This window comes from Eutrema salsugineum, unplaced genomic scaffold, assembly GCF_000478725.1.
Source record: "Eutrema salsugineum unplaced genomic scaffold, Eutsalg1_0 scaffold_20, whole genome shotgun sequence".
In the NCBI taxonomy this organism is placed as follows: domain Eukaryota; kingdom Viridiplantae; phylum Streptophyta; class Magnoliopsida; order Brassicales; family Brassicaceae; genus Eutrema; species Eutrema salsugineum.
Window position 1 is genome coordinate 2,147,042 of NW_006256828.1, and position 21,873 is coordinate 2,168,914.

At 32.8% G+C, this 21,873-nt stretch overlaps 2 protein-coding genes across 2 annotated transcripts; one reads left to right on the forward strand and one right to left on the reverse strand.

The window, feature by feature from the left end:
- Positions 1-1,329: 1,329 nt before the first annotated feature.
- On the reverse strand, positions 1,330-7,187 carry LOC18016222 (lon protease homolog 2, peroxisomal). The gene is made up of 17 exons (XM_006398335.2): positions 6,961-7,187; positions 6,550-6,662; positions 6,367-6,472; positions 6,023-6,192; positions 5,569-5,660; positions 5,134-5,313; positions 4,953-5,036; positions 4,738-4,865; positions 4,430-4,631; positions 4,136-4,342; positions 3,716-3,846; positions 3,285-3,498; positions 2,877-3,179; positions 2,553-2,747; positions 2,188-2,433; positions 1,933-2,034; positions 1,330-1,675 (listed from the first exon to the last, which is right to left on the reverse strand). The coding sequence occupies exons 1-17, from the start codon at positions 7,065-7,067 to the stop codon at positions 1,592-1,594; spliced, it is 2,664 nt and encodes an 887-aa protein (XP_006398398.1). The 5' UTR covers positions 7,068-7,187; the 3' UTR covers positions 1,330-1,591.
- A 12,638-nt stretch (positions 7,188-19,825) lies between these two features.
- On the forward strand, positions 19,826-21,488 carry LOC18016223 (BOI-related E3 ubiquitin-protein ligase 1). Its single transcript, XM_006398336.2, has 4 exons — positions 19,826-20,097; positions 20,211-20,278; positions 20,381-20,649; positions 20,769-21,488. The coding sequence occupies exons 1-4, from the start codon at positions 20,048-20,050 to the stop codon at positions 21,288-21,290; spliced, it is 909 nt and encodes a 302-aa protein (XP_006398399.1). The 5' UTR covers positions 19,826-20,047; the 3' UTR covers positions 21,291-21,488.
- The last annotated feature ends 385 nt before the right edge of the window (positions 21,489-21,873 follow it).

Here is a 21,873-nt window from a genome sequence, read left to right on the forward strand (position 1 = left end):
CAGCCATGGACCTTGCTAGATTTTGCTGTTTTTCCATAAACCAAACTTCTTACTAATAAATATGAAAGAATTCACTTCAGTGTTTGGTGTTGGCACGCCATCTATGTAAAAAAGCCGTATCAGGTTGATAATGTGTGGTTTACATATATTTATACAATCAATAAGATTTATTACTTAGAAAGTAGTATGTACGTGTATATTCCAATTGTTTTATTTTTTGGGGGAAGTACTCATGCAGTTCCAAATATCTGAGACTGTTATATGATATCACAAAATTCCTTACCTTTTTTATCATCTTTTAGTATCTTGTAATTCATTTACCTAACTCGCTAATTAATTACACCCTAAAAAAACTCTCTATTAGTTTCTGCTGAGAAACTAATATATCAGTCATTAACAAACAAACAAAAAAACTAATATATCAGTAAGACTTGTTTTAATTATATCTGACTTTGATTAGATTAAACTGAAGCACAGTAATCGTTGTGCAATTCGTATGTTATAGCATTTTCTACACATATAATAGTGAAACAGATATGAAGAATTTGAGGGAATATGCATTTTTGCTAAAAGAATTATGCATGAGAAAATTAGATATCCACATGCTAACTAGCTCTAAGTTAGAGATATTCACGTGTATAATAATTTTAAGTTAGGTATCAATTATATCACTATAAATAAAAGGCTTAGGTGCCTATATCATTATAAATAATAGTTTTAAGTTAGGTATACATTATATCATTATCCTGTAATCGAATCTGAGAGAAAACTTAAGTGTCTTTATAATTTGTAAGTGTGTAATATAAATAAAATATCCTTCTTTGTATAATATGTTTACCATCTTTTAATTAACCTTTTAAATACCCTTGATCTTAATAAACATTCTTTGTGATTGTATCCACTGTGTCTGTAAATTTAACTTATCAGCAACTTTATTTCCTTGTCAGTGGATCCAAATAATTCGCATATCCTCAAACTTCTGAAGCCAATGTCCAATTCTCATAATCCACCTGTGTCCCCATCACCAACTCGCGTAAAATCTTTGCATTGCTATCAGTAAAGCTTTTAAAGCCGTTAAATCCTCCTTCAGTAACCCAAGCTGCTTTTGGCTTTTGAGTTATGTTTAGAAAATTTCCATCATTATTACATTCGACCCAAATTATGAGCTGAGATGCGTAAAGGTCGATCGTCATGTGCCAAACATTGAGCGGTTTATCAAAGTGCGCTTAGTTTGCCTGTACTTTAGAATTCGGAAATGGGAAGGGCTATGAAAATACTAAACTGTTGCGAAATGAGAATATATCAATTGGACATCGGCTCCGGAAGCTTTTTAACAAGTGGTATCATGAATCTGTGATTAAATATATCAAATTTTGGGACAGTACTGATTTTGTGAGAGATGAGTAAATTAAATTAGATGATAACATGTGAAGCCCCCGTTACATACACAAACTTACAAAAGAGGAAAGAAGGTTGAGTGAGAGGGAAATAGGAGAGTTGCAAACATTCTGATACCTGACCAAATGAGCCAAACACGGTCTCCGAGTCTGACTCTGTTTGGTCTGAAAGACAGATCTCTGGGACTGTCATGTCATAATTTAGAGTGGTTCCTCCATGGACAACCTCCTTCGAATGCATTTTCAAGAACGTCTTCCATTCTCTTTGCCAATATCACCTGTTTGCACCATTCATTCATACCGATTTTAGATCATTAAAGAGGACCAACCCGATCCAGCTACGCTAGAGATGGAATTATATATTTTATGATAGAATAACCAACAAAAAAAAAGGGTCAGCCCATGTCGGACCAAACCCACAAGGACCAGACCAGACCAGACCAGACCAGACCAGACCAGACCAGACCAGACCAGACCAGACCAGACCTGGCAAACCCAAGAAGAAGAAGACTGAGATTGAAGTTAAATAACTAACCTCCAGACTGGAAAGTACAGCTGCAGGTACTTCAACTAAGTCCTTTGAGTTCCTCTGCGGTAGAATCACTCTTTTGATACCATACCGATGTGCAGCCAGTATCTGTTCATCAAATTTAACACAGATGTGTTCAATTAAACTTCATATAGTTTCAAGAACTTGTTCCAAACAAACATGAAAGATAAATTAACCCAATTTTGGATTATTTTTAACACATGTGAAGCTCCGGACTGCTAGAATTTAGAAGCAGCTTACCTTATCTTTGATGCCACCAACGGGTAGGACGAGACCTCTGAGTGTCATCTCTCCGGTCATGGCTGTGTCTGCTCTTACACGTTTCTGACTGAACAGCGAAACCAGAGCCGTCACCAAAGTCACACCTGCTGAAGGTCCGTCTTTAGGCACAGCACCAGCAGGAAAATGAATGTGAATGTCTCGTCCATCAAGAACATTCATGTCCCCTGCAAGTGCCAGCTTGAAATCCGACGCACGGGCTCTTACCTACGAAACATCAATGGATGATCAACTAAAAGCTTTCTCAAAGTATTATTTTCTATGTTCTGAATTAGTAGACGCAGTCGACTGGTGTAGTGAGTGAGGTTTCAAGCAAAGATGTTTACCCATGTGAGAGCTAACTGAGCAGATTCTTTAATAACATCTCCGAGTTGGCCTGTCAAATGCATTTCTCCCTTACCCACCATAGATGTAGCCTCCACGAACTGGACCTCTCCACCGAAAGTAGTCCATACGAGACCAACAGAAACACCAGCTGATGCCACTCGATCAGCGGCTTCACTGTCATCAAACCTTGGAGGCTGCATTGCACCCCAACAAAACAGCACGTGATTAAGTTCCACAAATGTTATATCACAATATATAACAACCACCAACGATAATATTCTATACAAATATTTGTAAGTGAATAGATCAGAGGAAAGCTTTACCCCCAGGATTTTTTCAAGCATGGTCTCATCCACCACCAAAGCTGAGGGACTCTGGAAGGTACTTCCAATCTCATGATCATTTACACCCATTGGAATAACTTCCATTTCCACTTCGCCTCCCTCAGCCATTCTACCATTAAGCAGAGGAGAAGCAAGTTTCTGCACATCTTTGCTTAATGGAAGAGATTGTTCATGCTCTGCGACCATCACAGCAGCTGCACGAGCCAAAGCAGCCAAGTTTCTTTCTAGGCTACGAACACCGGCTTCCCTTGTGTACCTCTGAATTATATTCTTTACCATAGCCTATGGCCACCAATATAAGAAGGAAAATAAAGAAGAAACTGCATAAGCCCACCACGAGAAACGGTGATTAGCAGTACATTAAAATTTTCAATAATAATAAGATACCTCTGGGATCTTGAGGAACTCAGAACTCAGCCCATGCTGCTCTAAAACTCGAGGAATCAGATGACGCATTGCTATCTTAAGCTTTTCCTCTTGCGTATAACCTGGCAACTCAATTAGCTCCATCCTGTCTAAAAGAGGAGGTGGAATGGGCTGAACCCTATTCGCAGTGGCAACAAAAACCACCTTCGATAAGTCATATGGAACATTCAGATAGCTATATTTTCAGTTAAGGGTAACTGTTGATCCATAAAATAGGGTGTCAAACTATATCAAACATCATCTACGCATCTAATAAAGAATATGGTTTTTGCCTACGAGTAGGTGAAATTTTCAATTTCAAGATTTAAAACTCAAGAAACTTTCAACAAGGCTAACAAAACTTGCACGCTGAAGGTAATATATTGGTTGATATAGGGAACATGATAGGATACTGATCATTAAAAGATTTGTTCTGCTCTGGATCCAAAACCTCCAGCAGTGCCGAAGCTGGATCACCCCGAACATCTGAGCCTGTTTTGTCAATCTCATCCAACAACATAACTGGGTTGCAAACACCAACCCTCTGTAATCAAAAAAATAAAGTAAAAACCTTAGTGATAAAAATATATAACAAACCATCCAGCATTTGTGTAGTCAAACGACAATCACATATTAGTGCCCGTACAGAAAAGCTGTGCAATCATTTTTATGATCTATAATACTTTATTCCACTTCTAATGATCAAGGTTTGAGAAACACAGCGGTTTGACCAAAAAAAAGAGACACAGCGATCAAACTTATCTCTACAGCTTAGTTTTTTTTATAAAATGAATCCCAGAATCTGCAGTATAAGTTAGATAGCAAAAACTCACCTTTAACCCATCAATAAGGCGCCCTGGCATGCTTCCTATATATGTCCTTCGGTGTCCTCTAATATCAGCTTCGTCTTTCACACCACCCAAAGATAAGCGAACAAATTTTCTACCCAATGCAGCTGCAATAGATGATGCCAAAGATGTCTTGCCCACACCTGGTGGACCAACGAAGCACAACACGGGGCCTCTCGCATCTGGTTTAAGCTGCAATGGATAAGTTTCAATCAAGGTAAAACCAGGAAACTGAAGATAGGTCACTCTATAATAGAAAAAGTAAGACAAACAATCGACCTTTCGAACAGCCAGATATTCAATGATCCGTTGCTTGACCTTGGATAAACCATAGTGATCACTGTCAAGACGTTCTTTTGCTGCTTTTAGATCCAACTCCTGTTCTTCGCTTGCCTTCTCCCAAGGAAGATCAGCCAATAGCTCCAGGTAAACTCGTGAACTGTTATAACCAGGTTGCTGAGGTTGCATCTTTTTTAGTCTCCTGCATTAAGAAATTAATACGGAAAATCACTACCAAAAAAAATTTATGTCTTCAAGTTGGTCCACAGTCACACAACTATCAGCAATTTTCCTCTAGGACAGCATACCTCAGCTCCCTTTGAGCATGTTTCCAAATGTTTGACGGCATTCCCGCAGCTTGCATCTTTCGTTCAAGTGCAGCTACATCATCTTCATCATCATCGTTGTCACCAAGCTCCTCTTTAATAGCTCTCATCTGCAAAAACAAGTTTCATTGTCATACGTCATACCACTGAAGGACAATAATTCCTCAGCTTGACACCGAGTGCTAAATTAAACCTACCTGCTGGCGCAAGAGATATTCCTTCTGTGACTTTGACAACTGGCCCTCCACCTTTTGAGTGATCTTCTCTGCCACGCGAATTGACTGACACAAGCAAACAACAACATGAATTCATAATGGCGAAAGGAAAATACAGGATAGATATCATAAATTCATAACTATATGAATATCAACAGCTAACCTGCAAATGCCGATCAACTAGTTCAGTAGCCTTTGAGAGTCTTACTTTAAGGTCAACTGAATCCAGCATAGATAGTTGCTCTTCAAAACTCATTTCAAAACTAGCAACAAATATGTCTGCTAGTTTATGAATGGGAACTGTCTCCAAAAGAACTTTCGTCCTTCCACCAGTTTTTTGTTTCTGAAAAAAGAGTTAATCATAACTTACTAATGCAATTGAGAACCATCCATATTTCATCAGATGAAGATAGTACAGTCTATCCCATAGACAGAACCAAAAATCCCCCAAAGAAGAACTAATGTCCTGAAAGCATATACATGCTTCAACGTTGTCAAGTTGCTAATTAATCTTGTAAACTCTAATGCTGAAGCAACAACGAAACTTGAGAAAGGAGGAACCAAAAATAGAAAGTCATTTCAGTGTTCGTAAAGTTACCTGCTCAAGCACAGAAACCAGCTCCATAGCAGTGGTCTTAAACTGGCGTGACAGTGCTACAAAATCTGGGTCTTGTTTCACTTGCTCCAACTCTGCAGATGGCCAGGTAAAGAACCAGCAAAAGACATCAATGGACTAGCATGTAGCCAAATTCAATAGAAATAAGCTTATCATTACCAAGCAATAGCTGACTCAAAACTATTATTTTTAAGAATCTCCAACCTCAGACGATGCTCAAACGAAAAAACTTTTCTGTACATGAAGCACTAGTAGAACTTACTTTTATAAAGGTCAAAATCTTTCAAAAGAGGCAGGAAACTCATTCAGTAAAATACAATTGTATGATTAAGAAGCAGAATTTATAGGTCCTTACCGTAATATATAAAACAAATGAATAGCTTGGTCAGAGCACGCAATTTGAAAGCAGTAGTACAGAATGAATAATATATCTTACCTGCCTTTGTCATCTCGAGCGATGTAATCCGGGCAACTGAATATGGTCCTCTTTTTCCAAGCTCCTGAACGTTAAATCTACTCAGACCTTCAAGGACAACCACATATGTAACTCTTCCACTTGGTTTCTCCACCCCTCTTGAAAGATGCAGAGCACGAGCTGCCACTCCCCTGAATATTAGAAAAGAATAATAACATTGCTCAGCATATGCTGAGAATCAACCCAGAATAGAAATCAGATCACACGTAGATCAAATCAGACACTTCATCAACTCTGGAGTCACAACTTTCATATTAGTTTTATAATTACATCCACAGTCTAACGGGAATATCGGTAAACCGAACCTGTTATGCCAGTGAACTTCCTGCTGATCTTTAGCATCAGACTTTTGAGCATCTGTTGTGCCAACGAGAAATTTCAAGCTTCTTTCTCCAGAATCACTTCCAGCACCTAGTGACAAGAGATTAAATCAGCACAGACACCCATCAGATCAATTTTATTAGGTATCAAATCAACTTTTGCAATACCTGGATTAATCATCGTCCCAATTGAAGAACCCTCGGCATCGTCTCGAACAGGCAAAATGCCAATTAACCCCTTCTCTTCTTTCTGCCATAGCTCTTGCTCCACTAGTGTGACACTAAATTTGGGAACAAGTGACCAAACCAACAAGGTGAATTTGATATAAGAAGATTACGATTGTACAATAGCTCTACATCCAAGTCGATTAGGGTTATCGATATGTTGCGTATATAAACGTGTAACCTATTACGATAAATACCACCTGAAATTAACCCTAAAACTCATACATGTTGGCACTATTCGATCCTTGAAACTGAGTCGACGCAGTACAAACATATAATTAAATCTCAAAAAGTATAGACCATAGGAAGAAGAAGATGATCAAACCATAAGACTCGTAAGAAAAGCTAACTTACCTGCTATGAGAAGTACAACGGATTCGAATAATGGCGCCAGGTAAGAGAACCTTGTTCCTGAATGGAAGAATCGCTAGCCTACTCGGTAGCTCGACGGTTTCCGCCATTAACGTCTTCTTCGAGAAACCGGAAATAAAAAGAAGGGAAGAAGAAGAAGAAGAAACAGATTCTTCTGGGATCGATTTGATCGCCCTATCTAATAACACCGACGTTTTTGTTCGTCTGCATTTTTATGCATTTTTCTGATTTTGATTATGTTTCTATGAATACATATATTATGATGGTATTTATATTTAGTCCTTATACAGTATTGTAATTGAACATAACACCCTTACTATCTTTATTAGACATATATATTCCATACAATTTGTTCTTACTTTAACATTCTTTTTTTTTTGTTAAGTTAATTGTCGACAATTTTTATTAGGTAAACCGTAATAAACACATAAAGAGTTTATACTTATATATTCAAAATCCAAAATACAGCATTGTTTTTATAGTCTTAATTAATTCATTAGCTTCATGATTCTCTTTCACTACTATGACTTTGAATTTTTCTAAATTGTAAGAGATAATCAAATCTTTGAAATTTTACAATAGATTGGTGTTTTCGTTTCTTTAGTGTATTATCTTTAAGGTGATTATGGTTAAAAATATTATATAATAATTTTGAATTACTTTTAGAGTGTAATTTTATTGTATCTATAAGTTTTTTTTATTTATATAGCATTTAGACTTTTCTTATACTCCAGTTTGAAGTGTTGTTTTACCTCTTTTATAAGATAAGTTATCCTATATAATTTTTATTTTTTTCTTTGTGGGGTTATATAAATTCTGTATTAAATTTATTTTTAAAATCTAATCTAATGAATTGACGATAAAAAAGTTTCAAATATGAAGATGAATTTTGTTACATGTTGTGATAAAAAAAAACATATGAATTCCTCTTGTGTTCAATGATTTTAACAAAATTAAATTAGTTTTTTTTATTTTATACTTTTTATAATTTTTTTGTCGAAAACTTCATACTCCATCCGTTTCACAAAGAGTATCGTTCTGACATTCTTCACACAAATTAAGAAATAAAATAAAAGGTCTCTTATACCCTTATTAATTTGCAAAAAATGACTTTTAGAATTATATTTATAATTAATTTTCTGAATTTATTGAGGTTAAAAATAGTATTTTATGTTAAAAATTACATTGGAATTTTAAAACGACATTCTTTTTGAAAAAAAAAAAGTGTCAGAACAACACTTTTTATAAAACGGAGGGAGTATCATAAGCGGAAGTAATGTCTTAAAAATTGATGGATCAGTTTTGGTATTTTGTGAAAATACGGATACTGATTAAGAAATTTCTCATGATGAATTCAGAGTCGTTGGATATTTCGGATAAGATGTGAGCGATGTTAACGACTTGCTTCAGGTAGACAAAAGAAGAGCAGAGTTTGGAGGGCCATGCTTGTTTAAAGCCACGTGTCAGATAGAGATAAGGTAAAAGCTGGGGCTTGAAAGTCTACGTGTTATATCCACAAGCACTCGCTACGGTCCATGTTCCAAAATACATACGCGTCAGTCCAGGAATAATACAAAAATGTATACTTCTATAAGATTATACTTTATCGGTATGTACGGTTACTATTTATTTTTGATTTTAATTATTCAAAAGAATGTAGTAGATGATATAAGTTACATCAAAGAAGATCATGGAAATAGAAATAGAAATAGAAATAGAAATAAATATAAAAATATGCATGTTTTGCGACGAGAACATTATTTAAGGGATTTTCTTGGACCTATTTGTAGCAATGAATTGCCGAAAAAACTTACATCAATACTCCACTTACAAAGGCCTAATTACATTTTCAGCCCGGTCGATGTAGGAACTATGAACAGCCCACGACCCAATTTAGAACATATGTATCTTTTGTGCAACGCTTTTTTATCCTAAAAATAGAAGAATTTTAATCAACTGAAAAAGATAAGTTTCTTTACAAGATAGTCATCGAATGACAAGTACGGATAAACAATACACAGAATAAGGCATTAAGTGATCTTTACATAACTCAAATCAGAATGAGTCGACACCAAAATATGTTTCTAGTTACACAAGACATTAGAGATAAATTAGGTTTCCACACACAGATTTGTGTTTTACTGATTAGAATCGAATATTTCAAAACCAAACCGACATAAACCCAACTCGATAAATAGTTTTTTTATTTATTCTAGATTGACTCTAACATCACAATTCCTTTATATATATCCACATACACATGAATTGTGTCACCGATATACAAAAAGAAAATATGAATATATCTTCTTGGCAACAACAACAGAAAAAAAACAATAAACGTTTAGATAAATTTTCTTCAAAAAATATCTCTAATTCCATGTTTTTGCTGATGCAAATCTAGACATATTCTTATATTTAGCTTTAACACCTTGTGCCACGTTAACATTAAACGATTTATTATGTGTATGTTTCAGCATGTCGTTTCTTTTGTTCCAACAACTTATGCATACTCACATTATATGATTCGAAACAAAATCTTGGCATAAAAAAAAAAAAGATGAAGTATACAAGGTGAGATTATAAAGCTCTCCATAATATAGTTGGATTTTTTAGGTTCAAAAAAAGTATATACCAAGGCAGATCGCCTCAAACTTAATTTGCAACGTATTTATATCTGTTACTAATTGAAATGTATATATATTATTTATCAGTCAGAAAAATCTTAGAACGACATATGAAACAAAAGATAGTAGATTTTTTCCATGTAACAGGATTGTGTTTTCTTTATTTGTAGAAAGAGGATATACATTGCAATATCAAAACTCAGAAATCAGTAACTAATTTAACTATATCGAGAAATTACATATCGGTGGTTGATAATTTCTTCGGAATGATTAGAATATGTCAATTGAGTCTCTTCTCCATCGTCAATTCATGATCTTGAAAAAAAAAAAAACTTATAGAGACTTTCCTAATACACCAATTCAGGCTATAGAGGTTGGATTACTTTGATATTTCTTGTTTGATTCACCCATAACTTTTCGTTAAAGCTTGTTGGATTTAAATTATTTTGGCCATACCCTAAAATATGGTTGGTCCTTGGTCCCCCTCATAAAGGGTTACAAGAATTTAAAGAGAAGTAGAGGATGGATCGATGGTTGAGAGAATCTAACAATAACAGCAACAAATAGTATTCTTATTTAATGGTTTTCCTTCTCTGCCTTATCAAACCCCATCTTCAAACTTCTCTTTTTATTTTTCCACCAATGTCACTTTTCTGTTTTGTTGAAGATTTGGTATAGATCTTTCAAATCTTACATGATACTTTTTATAGGGTACATAACAAAGTATTTATGTATTCTAGTGCTTATATTGGGTCTATGACACTATTGAGATAGATGATCAAATTTTATTGGAAATATATTATTTAAATATGATTATTGTTATTTTTATTCCAAATATTGTAATACAGCTTATGAGTTACACTATGTTTATATTAATATATGTCATAATAGAAAGAAATGCAATTAATCAATATGTTTTATCTTTCGAATCCGAGTATCGAACTCTAATGTAATTACTCAGAATTCGTACTTTTACTGCATCCAAACTTCTTATTACATTAATATACTTCCAAGAGTGATATACTTGAATTCAAAATGGATCAAATTGGACCTCAGATTAGATCGATTCTTATCTAATTCATAGATTAATTGTAGTTCTGTTATAGTTTATTTTTTGGTGTAATATCATTTGTTAAAAAGAAAAACGAATTGGAGGTGTTGGATTTGATTTTGGATTACTACCAAAGGAATATGAATCTTGATTCATATTTAAAAAATAAAAAAATGTATTGTCTTCCACCAAATGAAGGATGTGCCTTGGTTTTCCCATTTTCTGACCTTCCTACAGGGAATCATTAGTCTTCGAAATTCAAAAAAGTGGGTCCAAAAAATAACATTATGAAAGTAGTTAGCCTCATTGCTCCCACATTTAAGTTCATATTCGTGGATCCATATAATAGAGGAACTAGATACGTACATATAGAGATTAGGGGTGGGCGCGGAGCGGATATCCGGGATTTTGGAGATATCCGTGATCCGCTCCGGCCGGAGAATCATTTTTCTGATCCGTATCCGCTCCGTAATTATCCGGATATCCAAAAAAACGGATATCCGCTAAAAATCTGAATATTTGCCGAATATCTAATCCTACTAAAAAAATATTTAAATAATAATATATTTAAAATAAAAAATAAAAAATTCAAAATTTCATTAAAAATGACAATATTTTCTTTAAAAAAATATTTTTTTTTGTTAAATTATTAAGTTTTAATATTTATAATAATCAAATTTATAAACAAAAACTCACAAAAATTATATTTATATATAATAATTATACACTTTATATGAATTATTATCTATCTATATATACATATATATTTATACCGGAGCGGAGCGGATATCCGTCTTAGTTTTTTTAGTATTTGTGATTTGCTCTATTTTTAACGGATATTAAATTTTAGTATTTGCTTTGTTCCATAAAATTACGGATATCCAGATTTTTTGGATCGAATCGAGACGAATAACGGATCGAAGTAAATATAACGGATATTTTGCCCAGCCCTAATAAAGATGACATACATAAATACTATAAGATTATCTGATCGACTTGATGATGAGTAAGAATCCATATAGACTATATATATGCAATTGACTTGATCGTGATGATAATGAATATAAGAATCCATAGCCATCCATATATCATAAATGAAACACACATTTAGGGAGAGTATTGATTAATTAGTTTGGTTTTTCTTGAAAGCTACAATTTGGCTAACTTCCAAACGCCTCTCAATCTCACATAAAAAATATCCATACATATAAAAAAAAAAAGAGAGGTAGAAGGAAGGAACAAACTAAACAAAGTGTGTACAAATCGCTAAAAGTTTTTCAACAACAAAAGAAAGTAAACTTTATTTTCTTATTATCTCTATGTTAGAAGTAATTTTTATAAATACCTGATTAAATATCCATCTACCGTGTACAGTGGCGGAGCCAGCTTCAGTTGAGGAGGGTCAGCTGCCTCAGGTGAAATCCTAAAAAATAAATAAATTGTTGTTGAGTTTTTTTAATTGGTCTATTATCCAAATCTAAAATAAGAATTAACTTTTCTAAAATTTGAAATTTAAGATAGTTTAATAAATATTAGAGAATGTTGATCCAATAACAATCACAAAAATTATAAAATAAAAATTCATGCCAAAGTTTATAATTGTCCCACATTGTAAAGTGCTTCAATTTAGAAGCGGAAGCACTATAAATAAGAGTTCATCTTAAATAATAATTACTTAGATAAATTTTAAATTCTTTTTAAAAACTGATATAATTTAGAAAGGAATTTCGCCAAAAAATAAAATTTGTGAATACGACTATGCGTAATATTATTGGTGATGAATTTTTAAGCAATTATCTACTTTGTTTTATTGAAAAACAAATATTTGAAACTATCATAATAAAACCGTGATAAAACAATGAAACTATAATCAAATAATTTTAAAATATGAGTGAGCATAAAATGTATTTATGAGATATTTATCAATGATGAAAATTTTTTTTCAGTGAAATTTATATAATTTTTTTAGATAATAAATATTGTGATCCATGTAAAAAAATTTTCTGTCTCCACAACTGACCGTGTATATCATATTAAAAACTATTATGTATATATGATTTTGCCTAAGTGAACAGACTTAAGTTGGTTTCTTATCTTATTTTCGTGTACATGTCCAAAAAGAGATTTTCTTGGCCATCGATTAGTAATAAAGAGACCAAACACTTACTTTACCATGAACATGTTATCACTCACATGTCACCATTATGCATTAAACCGACCGTTAATTTATCTTATAAGTATTGTATGTTTCGTGTTTTGTTAGGTTCTTACGTGAGGCCATGACTCACGGCACAAGCCACAGGAGAAATAGGAAAAGCCATAATTATCAATAATATAGACTATAGTAAACTTTTGACAAAAAAGGACTAAAAATTAAAATTGAAAACAGGCGTCAAAAAAATTAAAATTAAAAACAAGAATACAAAAGTGACCTTCTTTTATTGGGGTACTTGCACAAATAACCCACAATTTGAAGTCAAATGCAAAAATAATTTCTTTTTTTCTCTCTTTAATAAATGCCACTTTCTCCCTACTATCTCCTTACAACCACATATATTCACAAAAATGCCATTATATTTTTAATTTTTGTTTTTTCTTAAAAATACTAAAAAGACACAACCATCCTAAAATATATCATTTATTTACGAAAATGTCATCTTTTCAATTTTGCCAACCACCATTACCAACCAGTTTTGAAGCTCTAAATGTTTGTCCAACCAATTTTGAAGCTCTAAATGCTTATTATGTCGCTTATAACTTCATTTTACCTACAAATTTCTCTCTAATTTCATCTAAAAAACTCTTTCATGCTCATTTTTATAAATTCCAATTTCATAAATCATCTATTTTTGGAGATTCTTGCATAACAACGACTTAGCTAGTTTGTTATCGGTGCTATACAAAACTCTGGGTGTTTGTCAAAGTTAATCGAAATTAAATTGGAAGTAGGTAAACACCTACTTCATTTTCTTTAACATTTAGCTCTGTTTCGCGAAAGCAGACTTCTTTTTCAGTCTGCTAGTCAACGCAGAGGTTAGATTTGCAATTGACTTTTTTTTTAATATTTGTGTAAGCAGACTTCAAAAAAAGTCTGCGATTTTCCTTTCTAAACAAAAAAAACCATGTAGACTTCTTTTGTAGTCTGCGAGAAAAAAATGTTATTTTTGCATTTGACCAAAAAAATTAAAGAACTTTGACTTTTATAGAGAAGTCTGCTATTTCGTAATTTGACTCGAAAGGTTATTTTTGCAATTGACCAAGATTTTGACAACTTTTGACTTTTATAACAGACTTCAATTGAAGTCTGCTACAAAAAAATAAATAGCATACTTCTTTTAGAAGTCTGCTATTTATTTAATTAAGATTCGGTCAAATGCAAATCTGACCTACAAGCAGACTGTTAAAGAAGACTTCTAAAGAAGTCTGCTTCGAAAGTCAACCTTTTGGTCAATTGCAAAAATAACCTTGAGTAAACTTCTTTTGTAGAGTAGACTTCATAAGCAGACTTCTTTACTATAGCAGACTTCTTTTACTCGTCAGCAGACTTCTTAAGAAGTTTGCTCTAAAAATCAAATTTTTGGTCAATTGCAAAAATAACTTTTTCTTCTCGCAGACTGCAAAAAGAAGTCTACTACGAAAAGTCAAATATTTGGTCAAATGCAAAAATAACCCTTTTTATAGAAGACTTCAAAGTGAAATTTCCCCGGCGGATTTTGAACGTGTCTGTATTTTTTTAAATTTTTAAAATGCATTTTATAAAGTATTTGTAATGTTTTTTTTTAAATTTTAAATTGTAAATGCATTTTATGTATGATTCTTGCACCTGTATGAGTTTGGTGTGTTTATGTGTTATAATTATAAAGTTATGAATTTTTTTGGTTTGAAAGGTAATTAGCACATCTAGGCAGACTTCTAAAGAAGTCTGTAGATGAAGTCTACTGTTACGTATTAGCATATCATAGCAGACTGCATACGAAGTCTGCCTAATTATTTTTTAAAAAAAATTCATTTTTGAAATATTTGTTACTTGTAAAAATGATTTTCTTGTTTTGACATGTTTATTTGTTTTTTGTGTTGCATCTATATGAGTTTGACGTTGTTATGTGTTATAATTACAAAGTAATGAATTTTCTTGTTTGATTTATCTATTTTTGTAGACTTCTAAAGAAGTTTAGAAGTCTACTTCCTTTCAATTATTTTTATTTGGTATTGTTCTTGCATTTGTATAAGTTTGAAAAATCAGTTATTCTTGCATTTACCTGTCATGGTTTGTCCTCAACTTTAACTATTGGCCACTTTTGTTAACGGTCTTGATAGTATATAAATTACTTTATTAATGCGTACAACGTTAACAAACTCTTGTGGTCTGGTGGAAACAGACCCACTTGTTGCCCAAAAAACGTAGGTTCGAACCATTATGCTTCCAATTTTGGTTATTCTTTTTGTTTTAAAAAAGGGCATAATTGTAATTTTGTTTTCGTCTTCTATCTAGGGTTTTCGAGTTCTGCAACTCTTTTTCGCGGCCGCAAGCCAATTTTTTCACATAGTCAGTCAGTTTTTTGCATTATTCTTATTATTCACACCTAAATCTTATAGATCTGGCATACATATATTGATTTCAAGTCTTAAACGAAGAAAAAAAAGAATTTTCAAAGAATTTGATTTCAAGTCTTAAACGACTAATTGGTCTTGGCGGCCGCTTTTTAGAACATGGGATACAGACAATGGATCCGAGAGAAAGAAAATAAAATAGGAAAGGATGAGAACAATACACTGGAAAAAGCCTCTGTGAAAAAGAAAAAAAACAAAAAACTTAAAAAAGAAAGGGACTAATCTAAGAAAGAAATCAGCTTGTGGTCATGAATGGAATTGCTCTGATGACAAGCTGTTGGTAGAGAGCCACAAGAGCTGCACCAACGAATAGTTTCACCCAGAAAATCCACTGCAATAACAAAGAAAACGACCAAAATAGCATTAGAAGAAGATGAAATCAACAAAAAATTGTAAAATAATTAAATGGGACAGATTCTTACGTGGTCGTCCCAAGTTTGGTCCTTGTTGTAGATGATTGCAGATCCGAACTCAAGTGAACGAAGAACATAGCAAAAATGGAGAGCAGCAAGAAAGAGGATTACAGCAACAAAGAAAATGCAGCGCCGTTTTTGGAGAGAGGGATCAAAGTGGAGAGTTTCTGATTTAGGGTAAAATCTCATTTATATAATAGGGCAAAAATATCCGGTTATATCTGGTTAGGTTAATTATTTCCGGTTTAAATCAATATTTTATTTTAATTTCGTTTACGGTTTGAGCAGACTTATAAAGAAGTCTACAATCCTACTTTAAAATTATTCACTTTTGATGTTTATCTTAGATGGTTTAAAATGATTTATTTTTATTAAATTATAATTTATATAGATCATACTTGTTGACATTTGATTTATAGAAACAAATTTCAGTTTAAATTATTTTTATATAATTTTAAATATAAGATTTAATATTATAGTAGACTTCTTTATCAGTCTGCTGAGTAGACTTCATTAGTATTTGCAGACTTCGAAGGGTTATAATCGTAATTGAGACATCCGTTTTATTGTTTACTCATGTAGGAGATAATTGTAATTTTTCTATCCCTCTGACCTATTTTTGCAATAGGTTGAATTTGTGATATACTTTTGCATTTGCATTTAAATTGTGGCCTATTTTTAGCAATTTCTCCTCTTTTATTCCACTCTTCATATCTTCAACAAACAAAGATGGGCTCATGAACTTAACCAGAAAATGTTAAGTAATAAATTGATAGGCTCAGCATCCTAAGTTAACTTCATGGTATGGTGCTTTTGATAGACAGCCAATATATAAACAAATCATGATTAGATTAATTAATTCATAAGGAAATTTGACTTGGACCAAATCATGTATTGGCTCAAGAGATGCCATTCCCTTACATCAATGTTTTTGCATACCTGTCTAGCTCTTGCCACCACATTTCTACTTCTACACCTTTTGTCTATATACACACAAATTATACTTATTATATATAATATGTGTGTGTGTATGGTCTATTCTCATCTTATTATTTATTTTTGAATTTAATTAGCTAGAGTCTTATTATTCTTACTACAATTCCTTCTCACTAGAATTTTGAAAAATATACGGAAAAAATTAGTCTTCGTTCCAAAATAAATGCTGTTTTAAGATATGAGTGTGTTTTCTAAGAAAACAATGCCTAATATTCTATATATAAAATCATGAAAACTTTGAACATAATTTTATCATTTTAAACTACGTTATATTGTTAGATATATAGTTATTTTAATACATGAAAATATAACTGATATTTACAATAACTATGACAAAATAAACGAAATTGTTTCATGTATGATTCGTTATTTTTATTTTGATTTTTCGATTTAGAATGTAACCATGACCATATTATGTACAGGTATGTATATGTTTATATATCTCCTTCGTTTTGAAGAAGACGGAAACGACTTTTTTGGTTGAGAATGTAAAATTGCATAGTGTGAAGCATTATTATTGTTACTCATGAGGAAACGTGAAGGTGGACAAAGGGATAATTTTTAAAACCCTAATTAAAAATAAAATAAAATAATGATGTCCAATTGTGTATTTTGCATCTAATCAAATCTACACCTTTGAATATTGACTCTTCTTCTTTCCACTTCTTATTTTCTTAAGTTTATTTTTTACAAGAAAATAATTTCCATCCTCTTATTCTCAACTAATTCCCCCATTTTTCATCATGGCCAACACACAAATCCAACTATTGGCTAAAGTTACACCTATTGTATGTATAAGATAAACATTAAATAGAAAGTCTTCTAAGTAACTAAAAACATCTCTTAGCATACACATATATAACTTGTTGTTTTGCCTTCACCAATTACTCTCACTCTAGATATACACTCAATGTTCTTGAAGATGCCTTGTCACATGTACCAACCAATAAAGATATACTATTTTTTACGATTTGGCATCAGGTATTTGAGTTTATCTTAAGCGTCCAACTCATCTCGGATGTGAGCAAGTTTTGGCTAAAAATGTCTTGTAAGCCCACCACATATAAAACACTCGCGCCAAAATCCAAGTAACCAATGTGTTTGTCTCTGTATATTGTGTGATACATATATAGATAATTATGTTATTTATCTATATAACTTTAAAAAGAATATGAAGGAAATATAGAATATGAGATTGTTGGGTGAGGAGTAAGAGAGATTGAAAAGTGAGGATAGCATGTTTTAGGAAGAGAAGAATTGAATGTTCAAGAAGTTTTGCCCAAGAATTCATAATTTGGTGTGGTGGGCTCCTCTAAAGGGCAAAGAACAAAAGTGTGTTATGTCTCCATTACTATTTTCATTACTATTAGATTTTTAGTTTTATAACAATCACTACCATTGCTCTGTTTTGGTCAAATCAAGACAATAACAACCCAATGGTCACCGTTCAATTAGGCTATAGTAGAAATTGATTTTACATTTATTTTATCAGTATTTCAAAAAAATTTATGGCAGCTAGCTGTGTATATACTCTAAAAATTAGTTTGAACTTGAACCAAAATTTCTGATATCATCGTATATATACATATGTTTCTTCCTCGCCTAATGTTCAAAGCTAATTAATTTTTGAAATTTTATTAGGTTAAGCCAAGAGCAACAACCCACCTAATATCTATATAATACTACATACTCATAACTTGCAGTTTAGTTTGATAAAACTTGTTGATTATTGTTTAGTTGTTAGATTTTTGTTCCATCATGAACTCGTGATAATTTACTAACCCAATATATATATATATATAGTGTATGTGTGTGTGTTCGCGCGCAAATATATATCATGTCTTTGTCATGGACAAAGTCAGTTACCTGCAACTGCAATACCATAGTTTCTTAAATTCAATCAGATGTAACAGTAAATTTCATTTGAATCTACCTATTTTACAATCGTGAATAATATGAACTGTATTTAGTAAAACAAAAAAATTGAAATGCTAACAACAAAAAAATGAATAATACGATTACGCGAGCAGTGAATCATAAATTTACGACACTTTCTGTTTTTCGAACAATTTCGTAATTCTATTATACTGGATTTAAACAAATCTTAACATGGCAAATTTTGAAATACGTTATTTGAAGTAGACGAAGAAGAAAATAGTGTTACAAGAAAAGACGGTACCGTTTGATAGCCGCAATGAGCAAACACGACAGAGAGTCTTCTTGAGAGAAAAAGCAAGAAAACACCAAAAGGAAGAAAGCTTGAGAAGAATTTTTGAAAAAAAAAAATTATGTAAATTTCGATTAAGACAGATAAAGGTATATAATACGTACAATTATTTAGTCTCCAAAACATACTGAAATTATATATTTTTATAAAGGTAAAATTGGTTTATGTTTGCATATGTGCTTAGAAAAACTTGAATATGTGATTAAGGACAATGATTATATTAGTTTAAGAAGATTTTATCCAAACAGACGCGAAAAAAAAAAATATATGCCGAAATTACTTTCAGTTCTACAACTACTGTATACTAAATATCTCACAGGTCACCGAATATGTCAATATTTATACAAAAAACTAATAAAATGTCAGCTAAAGATATTAATATTAATATAACATTAAGTATTTTAGTTAAAAGTTTATAATTTTATAGAGAACTACCGTATAGAAATTTATATTATTTCTATTAACATTTACTGTTATTTCCTATAAATTTAGGGAATATTATCTACATTTTGTTATTTTGGGTTTACTGAAAAAAACTAGTAAGCAAACTACAAATGTGATTCATGAATCTAATTGTACATTTCTCTTTTCCAACATACATATACGTATATAACATATATAAAAATTAAGTAACATATATAATTTTGGTAAAAATATAAAGATGAAAATTTGATACTTGTAACTAATTGACTTTCTTATTTTCATTAGTAATATTTTATTTATAAAATACTGCTAAGATTGACGAATATATAGAAGTATGGAATAGATCTAAAAACGAAATATCCGTTTCCATTAAAAACAATAAAAAAGTGAATAAATCAAGATGCGAATGAAAGTAATTCAACATTGGGTTTATAATAAATGAGAATCATGCTTACTATGTGCACAAAAGAGACTTTAAAGCCTTCCCTTAAATACTTCCATTCCATTCCATTCCTCCTCTTCTTCACCATTTATTTCTCCTAAAATTTTTTTGTAACAATTCTTTAACAAAACAAATAAATAAAGAATCCCGAAGCAAAGTTTCAATCTTCACCACTTTCATCACCATGTCCGATTCAACCGTAGATACATACATATCTTTTGTGTGATTTATACATATTAAAGATTCTCATTAAGAACCTTCCTTCTTCTTCTTCTCTTGTTCATGGCGGTTCAAGCTCATCACCATCCTTCCACTGTCTTCTTCCTCAACAGGTACTCTCTCGCTCTCTCCTCTCCTCTCTCTCTCTCTCTCTCTCTCTCTCTATATATATATATATATATATATATGTGTATGTAATCATATGTTTGATGTTTCGATTTCTCAGAAACGGACAAGAAGGGAATGAATGCTCGCCGGAGCTGCACAAATCTCAGTTTCCTTCCATCAACGCCGGTTTGTTTTCTAATTCCAAACCGATCGGTTATGCTAAGAAACTAATCGGTTAATTATGTCAAAAAAAATTAATCGGTTTAACTTTTGGTCGGGAAAAAACAGGGGTCGATTCAAGAAAGCGAGCCAGAGAAGTTTCGTCCGTGATTGATTTAGAATTCACGGCGGCTCCGATGAATCCTCCGCCGTCTACTCCGCCGCAATTTATCGGAACTGGACGAAATCCTAATGTGGTATCCACCGGTCTTCGTTTGTCTCAGGGACAATCGCAGAATCGAGAACACCGGTTATCACCTTTTCCGATGATAACCGGAGATATCGCCGGAGAAATCAAACGGCAAACGGATGAGTTAGATAGATTTCTTCAAACTCAGGTGACTGTCTTGTTTTTTTTTTGGAATTTTGATTTGTATTTTTGATAAACAAAACATAAAATGTGATATTTTTATTCTCTTCTTGATTTTTGAAGTTTTTTTTTTGTTTGTTTGCAAAGGGAGAGCAATTGAGGCGCATGCTAGCGGAAAACAGTGAGAGGCACTATCGTGAGCTTCTGAGAACGACGGAAGAATCAGTTAGGCGGAGATTAAGAGAGAAAGAAGCGGAGATCGAGAAAGCCACGCGTCGACACGCGGAGCTTGAAGCACGTGCGGCGCAGATCGAGACGGAGTCACGTGCTTGGCAAGTGAGAGCGGCGGGGAGAGAAGCCGAAGCGGCGTCGTTACAAGCTCGATTGCAGCAAGCCTTTGCCCACGGCGGCGGAGTCACGGCGGCGGAACCAAAATCGGGTAGCGTAGACGGTGTGGATGAAGCCGAAGACGCCGAATCGGCTTACGTTGATCCCGATCGATTCGAATTGACCGGACCGAGTTGTAGGATTTGCCGGCGACGATCGGCGACGGTGTTGGCTTTGCCGTGTCGTCATTTGGCTCTGTGTAAAGGATGCGACGGCTCTGTGCGAGTTTGTCCGCTTTGCCTTAGCTCGAAGAATTCAAGCGTGGAGGTTTTCTTTTCTTAATGGGCCTTTCTTTAATGGGTTATACCAGACCCAGCGGTGGTATTTTCATAATTAAAACGAAATTTGTTATTATATATATAATTTAATTGAACATTTATATATTATATATACTTGAGTTTAAGTTTCTTCATCCTTGATTTCAAAGAAGCTGAGAGGTTGATGTACATATGATATTGAATAGCCACATGCAGTGGTTTTGTCAAATTCTTTTGTGTTTTTTTTTTTTTTTGGAACAAGGTAGTACACCGTGACATTTGAGATTAATATGAGATATGACATTTTATTTAATTATAGAATTTCTAATGCTGCGTATTATTTTTGTACTTCCTGTATAGATAGAATTTTAGTAGTGTTCCTGTTTTAGTTAGGATTTGGAATTATAGTTTTTTTTTAAGGCTTTAGAGGTTTCAGAACTTTTAATATGTAAAACATATTTTCTTATGTATGGTAGGTATATTTAAGTCTAAGGTTTGTTGTTATTTTTCAGATTTTCATAGATAGCTTTTTTGAAAGAAAACAAATTACAAGATAATATATTTTAGTTCTTTCGTCTTTGGTTCAGGTATATATTGGGATCTCAACA